At 38.6% G+C, this 24,020-nt stretch overlaps 1 protein-coding gene across 2 annotated transcripts in view; it reads left to right on the forward strand.

The window, feature by feature from the left end:
• The window catches only part of Shrm (shroom), a 311,815-nt gene that overhangs the window by 285,299 nt on the left and 2,496 nt on the right, over window positions 1–24,020 (forward strand). For both annotated transcript variants that reach the window (XM_090175035.1, XM_090175036.1), the window contains 4 exons: window positions 10,471–10,753; window positions 11,503–11,972; window positions 20,514–21,406; window positions 23,853–24,003. In XM_090175035.1, coding sequence (XP_090031161.1) covers window positions 10,471–10,753; window positions 11,503–11,972; window positions 20,514–21,406; window positions 23,853–24,003 — 1,797 coding nt within the window. The remainder of the gene's footprint in view (window positions 1–10,470; window positions 10,754–11,502; window positions 11,973–20,513; window positions 21,407–23,852; window positions 24,004–24,020) is intronic.

Here is a 24,020-nt window from a genome sequence, read left to right on the forward strand (position 1 = left end):
TTAAATTAAATAAAAAAGTAGGGCGAAACCAACGAAAGCTTATGAGATTGGTGATCTAACCAAATTTCCAAGTAAGAATAAATGTAAATGAATTTAGCCAGGAAACACTCCCCGTTTCTAGACTAATTGAGAGAGAGAGAAGTTGTTAGGTACTAATGCAGTATACAATTAAGATTTCTTTTTGGCCGCGTACGAAGCGCCTGAGGCTCGGCCGCAAACCAGCATTGATTTAATAATCCAAATTCATTTAGGCAAGACTCAGTTTTTTTCTCTCACCGCGATTCTAACTATAGAAGAAAGGAACGAACTCGTTGGTCATAAGAATAATTTCGCTTCTTTCATTATTCCCTTGATAAAAATTCAATTCGCATAAAGCTATTAACTGTACCCTTATTTTTTATTTTTATTTTTGGTTGGTAGTCAGGTAGACCAAAATGTGGGTGCTGCCTTTGTCACCAATTCTGCTATCGTTAATATCACGTATTAGGAATTATATTATTAGCCGTGGTTAAAGGTTAATTAATGACGTGTTTGGTATTATTAAAAGTCTACTGATACACGTGTCTCAAACAAATAATATTATCAGTATATAGCGATATGAACAATATTTTCTGTATTTTCCATTAATTTATCAAATTTTGACTCGGATTTGGATTAAATTTAAATTAGCAAGATTCTTGGCAGGTGATAGTTTTGCGAGTGTTTAAAACTCGCTGTTCTAACGCTTGTTGTCATTAGAATTCTAAAATTTTAACTTAATGAAATTGTTTAAAAAGTGTAATAATTAAATTATTTGACGTTTAATCTAAACCTATATTTAAAGTGTTCATACTTTATTCAAAAACTTGTAAAACATGTGACACCAAGAATAAGAATATAAATATTAATATTTCAATAATCGTTTCGTAAATAAATTATTCGCGTACATAATACATAATTCATTATATATTTACAAACCATAAAAATATAAATGCAAACATCGCGTTATCCCCAAGTGTGAATGTTCCCATCGAACTTCACCGAGGAGAAATATTAGATAAGAAGAACGTAACCGTTTACAGTATAGCAGTTCCAAGAAAATTTCGTCGTGCAATAAAGAATTAAATATTAAAAGTCCTTCTGGAAACATTACTAATTCAGAACTTTCTCGCTTTCTCCTCTACCGCATTAATAATGCAAAACTACATCAGAAAGAAACTTTTTAAGCAACCAACTCCCGTTTAATACTTAACTCTTTCCTTTTTCCCACTTGAAGAAATCTTAACTGAGCAGCTAAGCCTCGCTCTTTTCGCTGTTTGAACAACATTAAAATTTAGCGTATCTTTCTTTGCTACGCGTTATTTGCTTTTACGGTTACAGTCTTACGAAAGCGAAACGTCTCAATAGTCCCTGTAGTGCACTTATTGTAGCGCTTTATGTTAGAACTTCTTCCTTCGTTCAAATATGCAAGTACTTTCTCCTATAATGAGACATACAAAAAGATAAATATTTATTGGGTCATTGCGCGGTTTTATATCAGACGACTTTGAGATGGAATAATACAGATAGCTTTATGATCCATTAAATAACTATCTTCAATAAATCTTTAATATCGAAAGAGTTATAATGTTATAATTTTGGGATTTAGCGTTGAATTGCAACCAAAAACAAAAGATCTTATCTGTTGCAAAAGGTTCCATCCAAATAAACCAAACACTGCGTCCGTTATAGCTCAAATGATATGACTTATATCCGCCATTTTCCAAAATCAGGGCCGTTTTATCCAATGGGCACTGTGCCCAGGGCCTACGAAGGTTTTAAAACGGCACTGTCCAATATGGTGTCGAATTGCAACCAAAACAATAGATCTGATCCACTGTTTGTAACCAACCATCCGAGGCGTTAACCACTCTCTTAAAATCTGTACAGTGATTACAGGCTTATGAAACTGAGTACAGCGTCTGCTAATACTATAAATATGTAATCAATTACCTAATCACATCTGTACGCCAAAGCTACAGGCTTGTACACCGATTACGGATAGTGATCAGCCACTTGCAACCAACACAAGGTTTCATCGAAATTTAGTAAACCCTATGGCGGTTATAGCTTAAAGGATATAATTTTTATACGCCATTTTCTAAGATGGCCTCATATTTCAACCAAAAAGAATCATAATAAAATTATGTCTGGAACGTTTTCCTTACACTAACTATACTAACAAGGAGTGTACCCGAGGTGTTTATTGCCGATTTTGTTCAAGGCTGGGCGTAATGTAGACCTATATGAGATATGAAATTTACCAAAAGGAGACGTTGCACTACCCATTCGATTTGCCATGGCAACCGAAAATGTCTTTGATCATTTAAAACAAAAATAAGATTTTTTCCTTATTTTACTCAAAAATTGTTCCAATTTACCCAAAAATGATGAAATTTACCTAAATGTGGTACAAATTACCCATTTCGTGATTTTAATTTTTTTTTTAATTTTCGTAGCTTGGACCCTGTGAAACCGAGAAAATCCCATGCTTTTTTAAATGGAGATTTTTTTGTTTTAAGTGGTCAAAAACATTTTCGGTTGCCATGGCAAATCGAATGGCTAGTGCAACGTCTCCTTTTGGGAAATTTTATATCTCATATAGGTCTACATTACGCCCGACTTTGAGCAAAATCGGCAATAAACACCTCGGGTACTCTCCTTGTAAGACTCTTTCATCCAAAAATCCGATACGGAACCAACAGTTAAATATTTCGCTCATTCCGCGAGTAATTAAAGGTATTACACCCAATATAGACACGAAACAAAATCATCTAAGCAGGGTAGAACGTAAATGAACCAGAAAATGGATCTATCTCGTGCCGGGATAACCCGAGTTTCCCTCGTCACTGTAACATTGCCCGCGTAATTTGCTTCGCTCAGCCACTTGGGAATACTCGCGTCTTATAGACTTCCCCGCGTACGTTCATTCTCTCAAAACTTCCAACAATTTGACTAAAATGAATCAGTCCCTAAACATCTTATTACCCGCTCGCGTTTCGTAATAGAAATAACCTACAATCATTCCCCCACAAAAAAAACGTCTTTGCATTTTTTATCCCGAAACACACGGCGTCAATTCTAAGTGTTTTCTGAAGAGAGAGAAACAGTTGGAGGCTATATATTGAAGTTACTCTTTCTTGGCCAATGTTCAAATATTTTCTTCGGTTCCTTTTTCGAGCGTACAGTCTTACCGGAACTACGGTAAAGCATTAAGGCAAGCGACGTTGCGTTGTCAGGATAAATGGGAAGGTAACATAGCGGGTAAAACAGTTGGGCAACTGCTGTTGCTCTGCCTCTGACATTGTGTTTTTGGCGAAGTCGCTATGTCGCCTATCGCTATAACTTGTCTCGCTTTCCCGCCTTTTTTAAGAGACGTCTCGCGTCTACCTCTAATGACAAATAATTACGTCGATGACGACATGCCTGTTTTTTCCCCTTTTTTAATTTTGGCGTTCCCCCGTGCCCCCCCCCCCCTCTGCAAGGAGTCATTTGCCATTCCCAGCTCGGCGATGCACCGGCTGTTTCTGTATTCGCTTCAGTGGCCTGTATTTAGCTACAGCCCTCCTTCCCGATAGACCTCGATGGGGAAAACGTTCGAGTCCTAAGCCTCGGCGGCTCCCATATTTTTTAAACGATATTTTTAAACGACTTTTAATTTATTTATTAACGAACGAGTCATCATGCCGTTACTTCGACTGCAGAACTCTTTTCGAAGGTCAGTATCTCGATTTGCGATCGAACCGCGAGATTTACTTCTGTGTGTCCATCCGTAGCCAGCGGCTGTTTGCTCTAACCCTTTCGTACCTGCGGGCCTATTTATAGTCATCGGTGATTGTTTTATGGTGCGGAGTAAGCTGAGATATTTTTAGATTGTTTTCGTAGCGATAAAACCCTTTCTTTAGAAAGTAATAATGGCTTAATGGCGATTTTTAACTACTTTTAAACTCCCTTTTCAAAGCTATTTTAAGACATTTCTTGCGAGAAAATAATGCGCTTTTCAAAAGTAGTTCAGCAGGTGTGTAATGTGAACTGATGTTTGACGCGTTTGACGCGCTGCCTGTCGTCATAAAGGTTTCTGTTCGTGACAGCAAAATTATCACCGCGATGTCAGGCTCAATCTGGAACGTCCCAAATAGCTGTCAACGTCGGTTTTCTAATTTAAAAATTGAAATATCTCCAGCGTAGTTTGATCACAAAATTTTGTAAGTTGGTAAGCCTTTGCCAACTAATTTTCATTTCAACCAATCGTACTAGTTTAAATTTTGTTTCACATTAAAGGTTTATTACGCAATATTAATAAAATGTGATTTGACAGTGCAGTCGTTAACAAATCGTTCAGTCTTTTTGAAAAAATATACGTCACTCAACACATGCACTTTCGATTGCGCTTTTTACATTTTGAAGACTACTTTCTGCGCATTTTTGTTGTAAACTTGAAGACTATTTTCTGTGCGTTTTACTGTTTGAAGACTATTGCGCGTTTTACTGTTTGAAGACTATTTACTGCGCGTTTTACTGCTTGGAGACTATTTACTGCGCGTTTTACTGCTTGGAGACTATTTACTGCGCGTTGTACTATTTGAAGACTATTTACCACGTATGCAACGACTAATTACGAAAGAGTTAAAACTAAATGAAATAGTTTTATTATCTTTGGCACTAAACATTTTGGTAAAAGCTAAACTATGTTTCTAGCCTAAATGCAATTAATTTCTAAGACATTGCGGTGTGCGTTATTATTTTTGGCCTGAAATCGGGACGAAAAGAATGTTTCATTAAGAAGTGAAGCTCGATTAAAACCCAGATTTTCGTGGAAAAAAGACTCCAAAGACTATAACTTAGTGGCTCTCTATCTCCAAAAACACACCTATTGTGTAATAATTACCGCTGATCTTACCATTCATGATAGAAATACAGTTTTAATAGGGCCATTCTCCGAAAGGGCTTTTCATTGCCTTTTCTTCTGTTCGCGAGAACATCAAGTCTTTTCAGGACCGAAATTTCAGACCCAGGCTGGCTCGGGCTCCCGCAAATCCCCATCGATTAACCTCATTCTCGGTTGGCGAGGTTTGGGTGTCCTTTTAAAAAACTTTTAAAAATGGTTCGGTTTTATCTTGGGAGTCCCATTTCCTACCCCTGTAAAAGCGTCTTTGTTTTCGAACCTATTGTTCCGTGTTCCCGCTGCCTTCCCTGGGGTCTGTTGCTTGCAGATTTTCTGCTTCTCCAACGAAAGCCCACCCGTCCGTAGGGCTGACGCGACATTTAGCTACCATTTTTGAAGCTTAGTTTCCACTAGCGAGCGTAATCGTGCATTTTTTACGCGCGTAAAAACTTTGTACGTGTCGAAGTTGAGAAACGAAGCGTTACGAGCGCTAGTGGAAAATAAGAGTTTGCGCTTAAAACGAGATAGCTCACTCAAAAAAACCAGACAAAATACCTCACTAATTAAATTGTTTGCTTGATTTCACCCGAAGGTATTTTGCGAAGTAAACCATAGTTTGATTTTATTCTATGGTACATTCATAATTTTAAATTAGTGTAATTTCCAATAAATGTCAATATACAGGGTGTTTCAAAAGGTTATGCAAAAATTTTAAGGAGTTCTAGGGCTGCAACAAGCGCAAAAAATCAGCGAAATGCGAACATTAAGGTTTGGGTTCGTGTGATAGGTAAAAAAGGACTTTGAAAACAAATCGAGGTAACCAGCGTAAAAAAGTAAACTTAAACAGTATTTAAAGTCCCTGCTGCTTGGTTTTGCGCTTGTTGCAGCCTACTTCAAGGGGCTAGTAGGCCACACTTTGAAGCTCTCTGGTGCTCTTTTAACGCATCGTATTAAAATGGGAAAAAAACAGGCATACTTCTTAACTCACCCCCTACAACTCCTTCAAAATTTTGCAAAACCTTTCGAAACACCATGTATTCTATAGCAATGACGTTAGCGAGATACAAATTGGAAAGGGATTTGTGTGTACTAAGATCACGTCAAAATTGACAAATCTGAAAAGCCTTAAATCGTGACAAATTTTATCAGCTTGAAAAAATTGACAAATCTGATCAACATGAAAAAAATGGTATCTGATTAATATTAAAAATTGCCGAGTCTGACAATTTCCACTACAAACACGACAGTAAAAACAGACTGAACCGTGTATTTACTATTTTATTTCCCTTTTAACTCGGCAGAAACCCGGACTATTAAGAGCACGTGGTGTTGTGAGATAAAAAAATTCGGGAAGAGATAAAAATAGGTCTAGGTTGTTCTTTATTTTGGCACACGCAATGTCGAGCATTGTGTCTTTTTGATCCCTGAAATCACCGAAATTCCATTTTATTTTGCCAAAAATAATCCCGTTCCTTTTGGGAATCTTAAAACTATGTCGCCATTTTATCCAAGGTCCTTTTGTCCCGTTCATTGTGACTGCCCGCTCAATTTTTCCGTTACGATAAACAATCTTTTGCTTCGAAGATTGCAACAAAATCCCATTAAAATTCAAACGGGAAACACGGTATTTCGATTCTTACGTTTGGCCTGGATCCACTCTCAAAGGCCTTCTTTCGCCGAGAGAGGGCGGAAGTCACCGATACATTCGAAATTTTTGCACGTCACGCGAAATCCCGGGTATTACAAGCTATTATTTGCTTACGTTTCGAGACGGATTATACTTGAGTCAACGAATTAGAAGTCTCTTTTACTAAGGCATCTGCCTCTTTACTAGCCCTTCGCTCTTACTGCCGACGGACATTCGTTTGGACTATGGTTCTACTTCCGGCCGTGTGTACCCTGAGTGCGTGGATGAGTCGGCTCTTCACCGTCTTCCGCTACTTAAGGCTGGCAATCTTGCCGTATAACTCTTCAGTTGGATGAAATATCGGCTACTCTTTTATCTCACCGAATCCCTAAGTATCCCTCTTTAACCCGTTTTGCATTGTTCTAGTATCTATAAATTTGATAAATATTCGGTGTGTAAGTAGCGCGTTCCGCCAAAAGATAGAGAGTTCTTAAGACCTTTATTTTTAGGTATCCACGTTCCACTCCGTAGATGGCGCGCTAATACGTCTTCCACGTCCGCTTCCGCCTCGCTGGCTACTTAAGTCGTTTGCCGGCGTTCTTACGGACAACCTGTTAGCGGGTGTATTTGTCTACTTATCCGCTTCTAGTGGTAATCAACGTCATTTTCGCATCGACTATGTTGAAAGATTTTATATTTGCTACAGCACCTCGTTCCGTTTTTGCTTCGTCTTCGAGTACCTAACGTTCGAATTTACTGAACAGTAAAACGCGATAGTACGCGACTATCCAATCTTGAAGTACGTTATTCTTGTCAGCATAGATACGTCTGTTTTCCTTTTGGTATATTCCCCGATATATAAAGACGCGTTTTTCGTGTGTACCATCTCCATTGATAACGGCGTTTCAAGTTGGAAGCGCCAGAGACAGGCTTTCCATATCTTCTTCTTCTTCTTCTTCCGAGAATCGATCGATCCGTATTCTTCTTTCGATTACAGCGAAGCCCCACCTTCACCCACCGATACTTTGCGAATACGAGTGTTTTTCCTATAGTTTTTGAAGCCCTCGGTATGCGGATTGGATGTTGCGAAGCACGATTTGGCCCTCGTAAAGGCCTTCAGGTGTTTTGCCTTGTTGTCTCGCCATGAAGGATGGTAGTCTGGGCCCTCGCGCTGCTACTTGAAAAATATCAACGCAACGGGTTTAAGTGCCCCTTCCAAAAATAGAATGAATGCGTTGTACATCGAACTAAGTTTGCTTTGGAAGTGATTTTCGCGTACTTTTTCCAAGTAATGGTTCCCGCTAAGCTCAATAGCTGGGTGCTTGTTTTGATTTAAGTATTCGGTTTTGCTCAAACAATGCGAGTAATGTTAAAATTCCTACGGGTAAAAAATGCTCAGTTTGTATATTTTCTGATAACAATATAATTACTTTCAATAAATTTGGTAATCGTCATTATTATATGTGGAGTGTCATCATCCATCGATTGATAATTTTGTAAATACGTGTATTAAACGTAGTTTAAGCTTCACCTGTTTCTCCAGAAACGTTCGTTACAACGCCTAAAATACTTGGAAAAGTCAGGGAATTTGAAAATGATTCCAAATGGTCAGGAAATAGTCAGGGAATTTTAAAATGGTCCAAAAAGTAAGGTAATTTTAAAATGATCCCAAAAAAAATCTGGCAAATAAATTTTTCAATGTATTAAAATTATATAAATAATATTTTACCTCAAAACATTAATTTATTCTACAAAAATGGTCTGGGAAATTTGGCAATTTGGTCAGGGAAAACCTGGAAATGTCAGGGAATTTAATTCCGGAAATTTTGTACGAACCCTGATTTTATAACATTGGCTAATAGCACTTCGTAGCTTTTGTTGGTATAATTTTTATTATCTACAAGAAAAGCGTGGGTTATAGTGATTGCGTTCAGTCCCAATTTTTCCCATTAGTATCTTTACAATATATAAATAAAATTAAGTGAAATTATAATATTTTATTTATCAACACAAGCTTAAATCATGTCGGTAAGTTGATAAGGGAAAATTCATCCATGAGCTTTCTTCACTAAAGAAAAAGACGGTCCATTTTCCGTTTTTCACTTAAAGATTTCCGCGCAATAAAATATGATTTTCCGGCGTGACACTGGGGAATTTAAAGATAGAAGACTCGGGGAAAAAGATCAGGGCGTTCCGCTGTTTTTCTCTTATTTCAACGATAAATCATTGTTTTTTTAAGAGAGGAAAGCCAGAAACGGGCTTCCAAGAGCGAGATATACTATAGTGGCGCATTCTTCTCCCGCACCGGCTAAGAGATGGGGCTGTTTACCTTTTTTGGCGGTGGACTTGACTGTCTGCGGACGCCTACGATATTTTTTGTTACGGCCGTCCAATCAATCATAGCCGGGTTTCTATACGAAAAGCGACGAATTTTTCTCCGAATCTCGGCTGCAAATCCCGATTTTGAGCCTCGGAGGTGAAAGGTTATTTCGGTGGGGAGGGTTCGTACTTGCCGGACGATGAATTCAAGCCACATTTAGTTCCGGTTTTGACCCTGGGCGAAACGCGCACCGTAAATATTGGTTTGGTGGTTTTCGGTCAAAGGCTTACGTTCGCTGGGTCGCTGCGTATACTTATTTAATGACTTTTTCGTGTCAAACACCCTTAAGTGTAGAAAGTTCTTTGTTTGCCTGATTTGTTTAGCCTAATTTTTTTAAATGATCAAAGCTGCCTGATTCGCAGTAATCCTTATAAAATAATATTTTTTTATCAAAGATATCAGATCATCAAAATAAACGTTACGTTTACTTCACGCGTGATTATGATTTTTAAAAAAGTGTTTAGTCTAAAGTAGAAATACCTTTATCTACACCTTTTTCTAAATATTTATTTATAAGCCAACAAAATATTCTAAAATCTGTTACAGACAGTTATTTGACTAACAGATTTTTAAATCAAAAAGCAGATACTCACATTTTATCTGATTTTTGAACTTGTTTTGTGGTGGAAATGGAAGATACTATAGAATATAACGTTTTCCGTGGTTAAATTTATATCAATTACTTTGAAAATTTGAACGTGATGTCACTAACTTCATATCTCTCGCGAATCCTTTGAAATAGACGAAGCGAATCGTCTCCTAAATTATCCGCGCGTATCCGTCCACCTTGCCGCTTAAATCGGGTCGCGTTTGCTTAAATTATAATATGACTTTATCAGAGTTCGCCGGAGTGCTGAGCCTGGTACTCTGTTAATGACCATTTAAATCGGTGCAAAGCATCGGACGTAAATTTAGCTACTTAAGGATGTCTCCCGCTTTGCGGTTTCGAAGCTACGAAGGAAGAGGGACCGGAGAGAAGGTATATCCCCTAAATGCGTTATGACATCATCATTATCATCACGGTGTCAGCTACGTTGACGCTTAATTGAATAATAGATGGCGCTGGCAGTTAGTTGCCCAAATGCGAGTTAGATTAAGTTGTAAATGAGCACTCTAGTTTCGACTTTTTAACTCTGTTTATTTTACTCCCATCTACCTCGCGTTAAATTTTATCAGCACCCCGGTTTTTACGAGGTCCAGCGGCCGACTTTTAATGGTGTTTTACGGAACGCTATCTCGGCGCGTTGCGAAACAAGTTCAATTAATTTTGAAAAGCGATATAGAGGGTGGGCTGGAATTTAATTTTGGTCTGTCGTTATCGCTAAAACGACTCGGCGACTTCGAGCGTAGACGATGAAAAGTTATTTAGAATGCCACCCAATTTTACAACGGAAATGTAACGACTAGGAGCGACTCGGGAATCGTTGGGCGCAACTTTGGAACTTCTATCGCGTCCGTGGTTGGAAGTGTTAAAGATTACGCTCGACGACTTTACCGTTTATATATAGAAACTCTTATCGCAAAAAGAGACTTAAATGCTTGTTTTTTTTCTTCTCGCAGCGCCGCCAACTACTTCCGGTCGAACAAGTCGGCCAGGAAGGCGCAGTTGAAAGAGGTTCATCACTCTAACGGGGACACGTCAACTGTTAAGGTCATCACTCCAGACGGGGTCACCGTCTTGGAGAAGAAGGATCACGGCAAGGGCGATTGCTTCCCCAGGGAGAAGCCGCCCCAGTTGCCCCCCAAGAGGATCAACAAGCCCCCGGCGCCCCCTCCGCCTCCGAACCCTCCATCCAGACCGCCCGCCCCGCTGCCACCACCTTCGCCACCGCCCGTCGAAAAGGTCAGTATAAATTATATCTTTTATAAGGTCCGCTTAATGGGCGATTTAATGTAGACGAGCGTGATAGAGCCCACCCCGATGTTATCTGACAGTTCCCAGGCAAGATGCCCGCGTGTCTGTTTCGGAGCGTAAAACCATTGTTCCGCGCCTTTTGTTTCAAATTTTTTAACGAGAAGTCTGTTAGTTTTGGCTGAGTTCCAAACGGGATCCAGTCTCCGCTCCGACGAAACGAACCAAACAAACCCGAGCGCGCCGGGAACAGTCCTTCCTAAAGTCGCGGTTTTCCGTCAGTGTTGCAACGAGTTCGGACTAATTCTTCGAGAGCGGCTTCCATTTGGTTTCATTAACATAGTTACGTTTCCTCCCCATTCGCCGGCCCCGTATTGTTTCCTCCCCATTCGCCGGCCCCGTATTAAACTCTGGCATTCCTCAGACTTCGCGTCGAAAGAGTCGAAATTAAAACGATTCCTTTACTATTTCAATTGCGGTTTCCAACGCGTCCCGCAGAGCTCCCTTTAATGGAAACGTTGACTTTCCGAAAGGGTTTCAGCCACGCGTGAACGCGTCCAACCGCGAGCTTCGTCAATTCACCTGTTAGCGTCTGCGTAGTGTTTATTAGTGGAAACGGAACCCCGTAATTAGTGACTGTTGGGTGCGCGTCGTTTTACGTAATAACTCGTTTAATAATCTTGGCGTCTTCTCTGTTTTTTTTTTAAATCCTATATTCGTTGGACCGCGAAATCGTTCAGGTGGTTGGCCCGTTGATCTGTAACGGTAACAATAACAACAGTATCTCCCGCGAGGAACGCCAGATAGCCGGCTTGAAGCGTCTCTCCATCGAGGACGACGAAGAATTGAAGCGAATCCACGAAGAATCTTCGAGCAGAGCCGCCAGGGCTAGCCTTCAAAATCAAGACGGCATCGCCCAAACCCATCAGCACCGTCATTCGAGCGGCCGTACTTTCTCCAATTCGGCTTCCACTTCTCCCATCGCCACCACCGCCGCCGCCATTCCTGCCTCGTCCTCATTATCGTCCTCATCTTCCGGACAGAGCAACTCCGGTGGTCCCGCTTCGACGTCCGCCTGTTCCAGCCCCGATCTTCCTTTGCCGCCACCGCCGTCCAATTCAGAAGGCGAGGTTGTCCTATCAGACGAGCCCTTGCCTCCTCCACCCGACCTGACCGATATGGAGAAGACCGGTAGAAGCCAAACCCCATTGTAAGTTTCCTCGAACATTCTTTTTCTGGACAAATTTATTTCCCCTGTTCTTAAAGCGGGTTTTCAGTAGGGTAAAAATCTGCGTTAAGCCTCGTTTCCACTAACCAAAGCTTAGTTTTCATTAGCGCCTGTCAATAATGTATTTTTCATTACGCGCGTATGGGTCAGAGTTGAAAAGAGCGCCGTTACACGTGCTAGTGGAACCCGAGCTAAAACCTTTGTTTCAACTAGTGCGCGTAACGGCGTGTCACTCAACTTTAAATTTAAAACGTACAAACGTTTTGACGCGCGTAAAGAAAAATGTATTATCACGCGCGCTAGTGGAAACCAAGCATTATATGGTTTTGTCGCCGACGCAAAATATCTCCATTATGTTTAGTTTACACTAGAACATGTATTTTTTCTTTACGCGCGTTCAATCCTTTCTACGTGTGCCAAAGTCGAGTAACTTACCGTTACGCGCGCTAGTGGAAACTAAGCCTAAAGCTTGGTTTCCACTAGCGCGCGTCAAAACGTTGGTGCGTCCTAAAGTTCAGTGACGCGCCGTTACGCGCGCTAGTGGAAACCAAGGCTTAAGCTTGTTTTCCACTAATACACGTAATAATTAATTTTTCGTTACGCGCATGAAATCCTTTCTACGTGTCCCAAAGTAAATTGACGCGCCATTACGCCCGCTAGTGGAAACTAACCTTAAACTTGGTTTCCCCTAGGGCGCATCATAATGTATTTTTCTTTACGCGCTAAAAATCCTTCTGTACCAAAGTTAAAGGACGCGTTAGTGGAAACCAAGGCTTGGGTGGATGCTTATTTTCCACTAGCGTGCGAAACGACGCGAATCTCAACTTTGGCATGTAAGCCCCTAAAGATTTCAAAATACTTCATTACGTGCCTTAATGGAAATTAAGCTGTGTAATTTTTTTGCGTTAGCGCTAGCCGTCGCGACCAAAATCAGTTCTAAAGGCTGGTTTTCACTGGGGCAAAACGGCGACCAATGACGCAAAATATTGTATTAGGCCTAACATTTTTTTGTGTCGACGCTCATCGTCGTGGCGTTTTTGCCCAAGTGAAAACCAGCCTTTTAAAGCCGCTAGCATTTATTTATGTTTAGTGATTAAAATCTTGATTTATAATGTTTGGGGTTGAAAAAGTTAAAGAACAACAAAAGCTGGGTTTACCTTTGGCATGGGCCACCAGCGCCTCGGGTGATCTCCCTTTGAACTAGAGCTCGCCACAAATTCCCCAAAAGCCAATTTTGTTGCCCTTAAAGTTAATTACAAAATATTATAAATTCTAAATATTCTGTACCTAGCCACAATCTAATAAGTTCGAAAACATTGCTTTAGTTCTAACAAGAATGTATTTATTTGATAATTTTTAGCGTTGTTCGCATTCCCACTCATGATCCTTCTCCCTAAAAAAAAATCAAATCAGTCCTGTATTTCATTGGTTCCTTACGTCGGTGACGTGCCGTCGGCGGTCAAAACTGGCATGCAAACCAACCTAAACTGGGTTTTAAGCTCTAGTGCGACCGTGGCTTTAGACTAGGCCGCTTAGTCCTTATCTCTACCCTAAATATAAATACATACTCGAAACCAAATCCTGGTAAAGGACTAAAGTAGGTTTGCAGGTGTAGCGAACCAGTGGCTTTTGAGTAGCTACTAGGAGGTTTTAGCCAAACCCTTCAAGGCACCATCTATATTGAAAACGGGGAATTATGTCCCTATTGATTCTTAGTTATCTTTTCGGTATACAGATGTCGCCAGGCGTAATGAACCGCACTTGGAATCAACCATTCATAGAGATAAACTCCAAACCTTTCCGCTACTCAAATATGTCCACTTTATTCCTCCAAGCCTAAATACTTCGATCGATTTGTTATTTCGGAAAAGGATATACGTACGGGGCGCCATCTACTGTAGAAATAGCTTAGTCGGGGTTGCCATACGTCCGGGAAAAGTCGGGGAATTTAAAAATGGGCCTAAAAGGTCAGGGAATTTTAAGAATTTGTAAATAGTCAGGGAATTAAATTTTATCTTGTCAATTTCTTAAGGTAATTTTGCTCCAGATTATTATTATTTCGATCCTTGAAAGTTTTGCTAATTTTTTAAGGTTGAAATAACTTATGTAGTGAAATATAAGTTAACTTCTGATAAAAGTCAAATATAAAGTTCAAAATTGTATAATTTTGGCCTTAAAAAGTCGGGGAAATCTCTTAAAATGGTCAGGGAAAACGGGGAATTTGAATCTGAAAATATTGTGGCAACCCTGTTAGTTAACACGTACGAAATATAGTAAACATGTTTAAAGATATTGAAGGCTGAAAGTGCGACGTGTCGGAAGTCAGTTTCGCGTAATAGATTTCACATTGTCAGCGTAACGTACGTTTTTGCCTTGAATCGACAAAAATATCGGGAAAAATAGTTTTAATCCTAGAAATGAAATTATTTGTTGACTTTTAGGGAGTATGGCATTTTTTTTTTACAAATTTCATTAGATTACTCACGTCTCTAAATATATCTTTATAATAAAGTCGATTCAGTTTCTTTGAATACTTCCGGTATAATTGGGTTCATTGAAGCTGTCTACGAGAGATTTCCAAACAATCTGTTTCCAATAGAATGATGAAAAACGGACTTGCGGTTACAAAGAAAGATTTTAGCTCTTTACTCTTACTTAATCCTTATGACCGTTCATAACTAAACTCGGGTTACCAACAGAAGCGGAAGACTGTTGGGTTACCTTTTTTCTAAACGTACAAAAAAAATAATTTCTGTTATTTAGTAAAAAGGGAAACTATTCAAGAATTTCCCCCAGGCGTCAATTCACATTGGAACACCACTGTCAGGTTTACTCCAAGCTTACCTTGAAATTTATGTAAAAAAAACACCCCAAATCCTACCAAGAGCGCTCAAAAATATTTAAAATTCGTGAAAATATTTAGAGGGAAATTTTTAATTCTTCTAAAATTTGCTATAGAAATATAAAATAGCTATATTTTTCTAGTTTTAACAAAATGGGCCCCAAATTAAGTTATTTAAAAAGATAAAAAATAGTGGGCCAACTTTTTTCTTCACCTACCAATATTTTTTTAATCAGCTAGGCTAATACCAAAGGTATCACCTTAGGCCCAAGTCATCTAGCGATTTTAATGCCATTAATTCAGGTGGCCGGGTTACAATGCGTAGGAGGGTGGTGGCAAGCCCTTCATGCCACGCAAGCAGGGTTGGACATGTGGGAAAAACTGGTAAAAACCGGAAAAATAAAAAAATAAACGTAAAAAAGTGGAAAAAACTCTTTTCATGCTAAATTAATCATTGATATATCTATTAAGTGACTAATTTGGTCATTGCAAATAGGAGAGATGGGGAAAAAGGCCAGAAGAAGAGTGAATAGAATAGAAGAATATACTGCTTTTATTATTTATTTTTTTATTGAAATTTGCCACTAGAGGTGTTAAAACCATGGAAGTACGATTTTCCACACGGTTTTTAACAGGAAAACAATAGGTGGAAAAAACCGCGGAAAAATCTAGTTTTTTCCACCCTTTTAACGAACCAGTAGCGTAGCCAGGATTTTGTTCCGGGGGGGGGGGGGCACACCATTGAAAAAAAGTAAAAAAATAAAAATATTTGTACGTACGACCATACGTTTCGGGGGGGGGCATGTGCCTCCTGTGCCCTCCTGTCTACGCCACTGTAACGAACTCTTCCACCGAAATCAATCCATGGTGATGCAGTTTCTGAAAACCAATTTCGTCAAAGTATGATGGTTAAAAATTTCTTCGGAAAAAAATATATATTTATTGTAATTAGGTCGTTTACTTTGTTAATAACAATCTCAATTGTGCCGCCAACTCTTTCACCAATCAATACAGTTTCGAGAATTAATTGCTTTTCTACGCAATGAAAGAATCAATGAAATAAACTCAAACTTCAATTTTCCTTATAAATGTTTTTTTCTTCTTATGGAAAATATAATTGACACGATACTGTTCGTATATAAAACTATGAGTCAAGATGAATTATTTCTAGCATTCCGCGCGCTTTCCAGTTATGCTAATAATTTTAATTGCCCCCTCATTAACTTATCCGCGGTAATTACGCCTCGAAATATTCCCTAAAGTCAACAGCGCCATTTTTAACTAACACGCCGTTATATGGATACTGTCAATTCGAAAGAATTTTTATTATTATATTTAACACAAATTGCACGAATGGTTTTACGTTTGGCCGCAAACCTTAGCTGATATTTAAACAAAAGGCGGGGATTTATACCTAATCTCGTATTCAAATTGTCCCTTGAGTATGAATTTTGTCATATTCATTGACATTTACTCTCGGTATGACCGCTACCTAACGCTAGAAAGAAAGTTATAGATACCCCCTACTTGGACGGTTATTAGTTCCAGGTAAGCTAGGATTTCACGAAGTATTTAGCCTTGGTAATCTCGTTTAGAATTCGAGGCATATCCAGCTTGCGTCACTGTTTGTTTAACGTCATAGTAATTAAAAATGAGGCGGAAATGAAGTAGGAGGGGCCAGGTAACACTATTGCCTCCTCCGTTATTTTCATTTTTTTTGGTATATTAAAGTGCCGAATAGTTTCGATTCCATATTGTAAAAAAAGGATTAGTTTATCGGTAATATTTTGCTACTAGGATATACGATTTAATTAAGAGTTTTCGTTACGGAACAAATTGCGATTTAATATGTATTGCGTAAAATTTTACCTGGACTCTTGTAGCCTGCTTAAATCCTTCGGACACACGTTGTAAGTCGTTGTTTATCGACATATTTTCGCCATCAAAATATTTTAAAATCCGTTTAATGGCCCAGTTTTTGAACGTTATGCACTGGTGGTTTTCTTTTGGCACGCTTAATTTTAATATGTTTTTTGAATTGCACGTATACTGTCAATTATCGCCATTTTATATAATTTGGTTTAAGCTGAGGGCAAGTTAGAAATTGGGGTAATTTAAGTCCTTTAAGGCGATTAAAACTCTCAAGGGATGAACATTTCCCCCCAAATTAGTGTCTTAAAATTGTTGGTTTACCAATATTTCAAAAAATATTACTATAGTTGTTAATGTTTGCGAAAATGTACTTATTAGCAATATTTTATTGGTAATTTTATTTTGCAATAGACCATTCTCTAAAGTACTACTTATGCAGGGTTGTCATGATATCTGGAAAACCAGGAATTCCTGGAAAAGTCAGGGAATTTGAATATGCGTATAAAAGTCAGGGAATTTTAAAAATTATTTTAAAAATCAGAGAAATGTCAGGGAATTTCATTTTGGTGGCAAATAGGAAACGTTTACTAAAATATTGGATAACAAATACAAAATCTTGCTACAAATTAAATCAGGGAAATGTCAGGGAATTTCATTTTGGTGGCAAATAGGAAACTTTTACTAAAATATTAGATAAAAAATACAATCTTGCTACAAATTAAATCAGGGAAATGTCAGGGAATTTCATTTTGGTGGCAAATAGGAAACTTTTACTAAAATATTGGATAACAAATACAAAATCTTGCTACAAATTAAATCAGGGAAATGTCAGGGAATTTCATTTTGGTGGCAAATAGGAAACTTTTACTAAAATATTAGATAAAAAATACAATCTTGCTACAAATTAAATCAGGGAAATGTCAGGGAATTTCATTTTGGTGGCAAATAGGAAACGTTTACTAAAATATTGGATAACAAATACAAAATCTTGCTACAAATTAAATCAGGGAAATGTCAGGGAATTTCATTTTGGTGGCAAATAGGAAACTTTTACTAAAATATTGGATAACAAATACAAAATCTTGCTACAAATTAAATCAGGGAAATGTCAGGGAATTTCATTTTGGTGGCAAATAGGAAACTTTTACTAAAATATTAGATAAAAAATACAATCTTGCTACAAATTAAATCAGGGAAATGTCAGGGAATTTCATTTTGGTGGCAAATAGGAAACTTTTACTAAAATATTGGATAACAAATACAAAATCTTGCTACAAATTAAATCAGGGAAATGTCAGGGAATTTCATTTTGGTGGCAAATAGGAAACTTTTACTAAAATATTAGATAAAAAATACAATCTTGCTACAAATTAAATCAGGGAAATGTCAGGGAATTTCATTTTGGTGGCAAATAGGAAACGTTTACTAAAATATTGGATAACAAATACAAAATCTTGCTACAAATTAAATCAGGGAAATGTCAGGGAATTTCATTTTGGTGGCAAATAGGAAACTTTTACTAAAATATTAGATAAAAAATACAATCTTGCTACAAATTAAATCAGGGAAATGTCAGGGAATTTCATTTTGGTGGCAAATAGGAAACTTTTACTAAAATATTGGATAACAAATACAAAATCTTGCTACAAATTAAATCAGGGAAATGTCAGGGAATTTCATTTTGGTGGCAAATAGGAAACTTTTACTAAAATATTGGATAAAAAATAACAATCTTGCTACAAATTAAATCAGGGAAATGTCAGGGAATTTCATTTTGGTGACAAATAGGAAACTTTTACTAAAATATTGGATAACAAATACAAAATATTGCTACAAATTAAATCAGGGAAATGTCAGGGAATTTCATTTTGGTGGCAAATAGGAAACTTTTACTAAAATATTGGATAAAAAATACAAAATCTTGCTACAAATTAAATCAGTGAAATGTCAGGGAATTTCATTTTAGTGGCAACTCTATCCCTCCCGCGCAAACTGTAAATTTAAACCAATTAAGTACCTCAAAACAAAATTCAATTAAAAAAATAAATTTTCCCCAGATGTAATTAAACACCCAAAAACATCCTCCAAATTTTTGGGAATCTCAAATTTCAATAAAAGAAAGTTTTCGTAAGGCAGCCTTTTCCTCCGCGAACTTGTAATAAAATTCCATAAATTGGATGAAATGAACAAGCCATCATTAAAAATTGGGGCCGCCCCGTCCATGTCCGGTCGCGAAGTGTTCCGGAGGGCACCCGAGGACATCCCCATTTCCAGCCCAATTCCTCCCCCCTTACTTCAACTTCCGTGGCGGGTACCTTACCGAGAAACCAGCGTAAAAGGATAGCCATATTAAAACCTTGATTCGATATACTAAATTTAAAGCGAATCGCCAAATAATGTTTTGCCCCTTTTGGGAAGTCTGCGGGGAAAAGAAACTAGAAAATCAAGTTTCGCTGGCGGCTTGGCGCGCTATATACTATGGAAACGCGTTTTTACAATTTATTTTCGCGCGAAAGACTCAATGAAACGTCACTGTGGCTCCGGTTCTTGGTAATTTCGATATCGAGGCAGCTTGGAGGAACTATACCCCGTGTTATATATATATTCTCGATCCCTGTTACGCGGTTTAGAATGCGATTGCCACTGGGTCACCATTTCGCGTTTTCAAACTAGTCCGCCATTATATTACGTTTGCGTGTTCTTAAACCTTACGAGAAATAACTTTTTAAAATATGTTGATGAGGATAGCCATGACTACGTTTACATTGTACAGTATATCCTTTTTCTATTGTTTTATTACTTAAGAGAATGGGCCAGGTGCTTTTCGGGGGATGGCGTTTTTTCATTTTTAATTGGCATCTAGCGTCTGGCTTGATTTGGTAATCTTTTGTTTGAGTATCGCGTTGTTAACGATTGGGTACACGGGCTGATTGTAACGGTTTAGCGTTCGAAGAGATTCTACATTTGAAAATCCGCGCGTCTCCCGCGTAGGAAGGATGCCCAGTTAAGACCTTCGTTATTTTGGCGAATAATTCTTATCAATTAGTTTTAGCTACCGTTACGCGAAATATTTAAGTTATGAGATTTCACGCTTCCCACGCTCGTTCGCGCGACTATCGGTTGTGACGTCATCCTTGGATCGATGCCAAGAAAACGAAGCCAACTCGTGTTCCGTATAAACTATTTTCATTGTTTATAGTACGGGTAGACGTTAGCATCAATCGGGGCTTAAATCTCTCCGTTTTATTCTGTACGCGGTGTTTGTGGACCAATCGAATCTTGGGTCGTATTCCTTCGTGAGTGGGGTGAAATGTTTCTCAATTTGGCGTAACAGCTGAGTTTATTGGCAGAAATCGCGTGGTCCTGGTTCAAATATCATTGTTTTATTTGTGGGATGGTTAGCGCTTTCGCCTCGCAGAAAGAGGAGCCGGGTTCGATCACAACTGGTGGCACTGGGTGAAAACTCGGAACCACTTCTGCGTTGAGTTTGCAAGGTCTCTTCTCACTAGTTAAAGGGGTTCTCCCTAGAGTTCTTCGGTTTCCCCTTCCATAAAAACTTGTTAAGGTTAACGGTAATAGTAAGTGTAGGGAGCTGTTAGCTCGCGTGGCATGAAGGGCTTGCCACCACCCTCCTAAGCGTTGTAACACGGCCAATTGTTTAAAGGCGTTATAAGTCGCTAGATGACTTGGGTATAATGGTGGTGCCTTGGGTTTTAGCCTAGCTGATTATTATTATTATTATTTTATTAATAACAAAAGGTTGACGTCGTTTTTATAACTTGAATTCTTTTTTTTTCCGTATTTTCTAGAGTCTACCCCAAAAACTCTTACATGTCATATCGAAGCGAACGCAAACTAAGTCGTCAAGGTTTCGATGGCAAGTACCGAAGATCGTCCCCGACTTCGCCGCCGCCAATGACGCGCCAGGAGTACGACGAAGGAGGCGGAGGCGTCGTTGGTGCCGGCGAACTGTCACCGTCTTCCTGGGAACTAGTTCATATCCGCAAACACGCTCCCACCGTGATCTTCCACTCGGAATCCATGCCCGTCAAGTCGATGGCTCACCTACCTAACGGCTACGGCGTGGCCACTAACGGTCATCGTCACAGCGTGGCCAGGTTGCCGAGCCCCCAAGACCACGAGTCGGAACGAGAAGCGAAAATAACCATTGAAGAGAACGAGAAAAACGCCAGCAAGAACTTAAACGAGACGGCGAAAGGAGTCGGCCATTGCGCGGTGGTCGCGCCGGCTGGAAGGGTGTCTTCCGATATCGCCTCTTCCGAGTCTAGTCAAGCGGAAAAGGAAACGACGCCATCCTCGCCGCCGCCGACGACAGAGTCATTCCGACCCGAGAACCGATCGAGCGTTGAAAGGAAATCTCCGGAAGCCCCGAATGGCAACGTATCTCCTGACGGACCGTCTTCGGGGTCAAGCCGGTCAACGCCTTCCAACGGAAACAGCCCGGTCGCGACGCCAATCGCCGAATTCGCCAGCAAACTGTCTCCGGACAGCGACTCCAACTCGTCCTCGTCGGAATCGTCCCGACCCCAAGTTCCCAGAATCAACTCCGCCACTCAGACAACGGGGACTCCGTCTCTGAGCAGAAAGCAAGTTAGAAAGACCAGAGAAGAATTGGACTGCGATAAACTAAGCCAGGACTTTGCCGCCTATTGCAAAGACGCCATGCTGAAACGATTGCTAGGTGAGTTCGAATTACAATTATTTTTTTTACCCGTATTCGCTACTTTACGTTTATTCCCGGGTTCACTAGAAGTCGAAAAACTTTTTTTTTCCTTTAAAGGAAATAAATAGAGTTGAGTCACTTATGTTGACAATACCGCGAGAAAAAAACTTAAATGTCACCGTACGACACGCTTCGGTGATCGAAAATTTAAAAGAAGCGCCCATTGTTTTCTGTCTGCCCACCCACGTACGATATTAAAATTAATAATGGTTACTCGTTATCAGGGTTGTTCAAAATTATTTTTTTTTCAAAATGTAAAATGCAAAATACTTTCTCTATAACTCAAAATGCAAAATGCAAAATACTTTCTCTATAACTCAAAATGCAAAATGCAAAATACTTTCTCTATAACTCAAAATGCAAAATGCAAAATTAATAATACTTCCTCCATAACTCAAAATGTAAAATGCAAAATACTTTCTCTATAACTCAAAATGCGAAATGCAAAATACTTTATCTACAACTCAAAATGCAAAATACTTTCTCTATAACTCAAAATGCAAAATACTTTCTCTATAACTTAAAATATTTACTTTTAATTATTTATTTTAATTATTAATAATTAATTACAAATTAATTATTATTAGTAATTAATAATAATTACGTAGAGATTTCAAAACCATTTTCGCAGCCAGCGTGGGAAATATAGCGGTGGCACTGTACGAATGTTCGTCTGCTTCTGAGTAAGTGAGTAACTGAGTATCGCCCTCTATGATTACTTGGGAGTAAATAGCAGATAAACTTTATGTATAAGAGCTGCTGCGATGATGGTACCAGAGTTAAAACATTTTGAAATTTTTTTCCACATATCAAACCTACAAAATATAAAATTCAAAATAGTTTCCTTGAAATGTAAAATGCCAAATACTTTTTCTAACTCAAAATGCATTTTGAACAACCCAGCTCGTTATATCTTCAATAATAAATTACAGTGGTATTTTGTAAGTCGTCTCAATAATAATTAGTTTGATTCCCTGACAACGTAACCCTTGTACCAAATGACCCTTTAATATATAATTAATATATTCTTAAATTATTAAGTAATTACCCGTACATTCAATTAACGAGTCGTAACTTTTGATATCGGGTGTAATCCTTGTGGTACGAGCGGACTTCACCGCCTCAATAACGTCGTCCTAAGTTCCTAACATAGATCCGCGCATTCCGCATCTCTAATGGCTATTCCTTCGAAGCTGGAACTGGTCAAACCTGTTTCTCTTTAAATAAATTTGAACGGCGAAGTTTGTTCAACGACCCTGCAATTAACGCGCTCCGACGAAATCGGTATCGCATCTAATCATCTCGGGGTTCAATTTAATTATCTCCATTGTCAATATTTCGCTCTTATTCTATCACGGGGAAAAAGTAGAAACAGCGGCCTCTTGTCGCCAACTAGTTCTTTTTCTGTTAATGTCGCGAGGAATAGTGGTAGCGTCTTACGTCCGGTTATTAAGATCTAAAGATTTGAACTGCCTCCCCACTCGTTTCGACGCAGAACTGACGTTGTATTTTTGTCACGACATTCTTCAATTTAAAATAATTGGGAATGTTGTCCGGATCTTGTTTGACATTGTGTGTCCTCTGTTCTCTAATTGAGTTAGATTTTGGTACCAGACATTTTATTTTTATCGTTTGAGGGAATTGATTTTTTAATGAGTTTTACACGTTTTTTTTTAACATTTATCCGTCATTTGGTTAATTTAATCCTTGGGTTTGGCAAGGTGAGATTAGTTTAGGTTGAAATTGGTTTAGTAAGATGATATTAGGTTAGGTTGAAATAGATTTGGAATGTACAGGTTAGATTAGGTTGCAAGACGTTTTCTAAGGTTATACGAGGTTGAATTGGGTTTGGGTAAGGTGAGATTAGCTTAAATTGAAATGGGTTTGATAATAGGTTAGATTAGGTTGAAAGAGGTTTGTTTAGATGGGATTAGGTTAGGTTGAAAGACGTTTGCTAAGGTGAGATTAGGTTAGGTGAGGTGGAAATGGTTTTGTTATTGTGAGATTTGGTTAGGTTTGTTGAAATGGGTTTGTTAACATTAGGTTAGATTGAAATAGGTTCGTTAACGTGAGATTGGGTTAGGTTGAAATGGGTTCGTTAAGGTGATATTAGATCCTGTTAAAAGAGATTTGTTAAAGTGAGATTAGGTTAGGTTAAAATGGATTTGGTAAGGTGAGATTTGACTGTTTGTTGAAATGGGTTTGTTAACATGAGTTTAGGTTAGGTTAAAATAAATTTGATAAGGGGAGGTTAGGTTAAAATTAATTTGGTAAGGTGAAATTTAACTATGTTGATGTGTTTTGGTGAAGTGAGATTAGGTGAGATAGAAATGAATTTGAGTAAGATTGGATCCCTTAAGATTTCCAAGTATTCGTTATTAAAATCAATCTTAATTTCTTGCAGTTCCCACACCGGAACACAAAACTATGTCCGATTACATGGAAGGCTTGTTCAGTTTGGACCTACAACGTAATGTGCAGCAAAATTATCGCAAATCTATTTTGTCTAAAGACGCCTTGAATAATACAATAGCCAACACTAATGGTGTTAATAGGTAATTTTGTTTATTTA

This window comes from Leiobunum rupestre, chromosome 5, assembly GCF_980474605.1.
Source record: "Leiobunum rupestre chromosome 5, qqLeiRupe1.1.hap1, whole genome shotgun sequence".
NCBI lineage: Eukaryota > Metazoa > Arthropoda > Arachnida > Opiliones > Sclerosomatidae > Leiobunum > Leiobunum rupestre.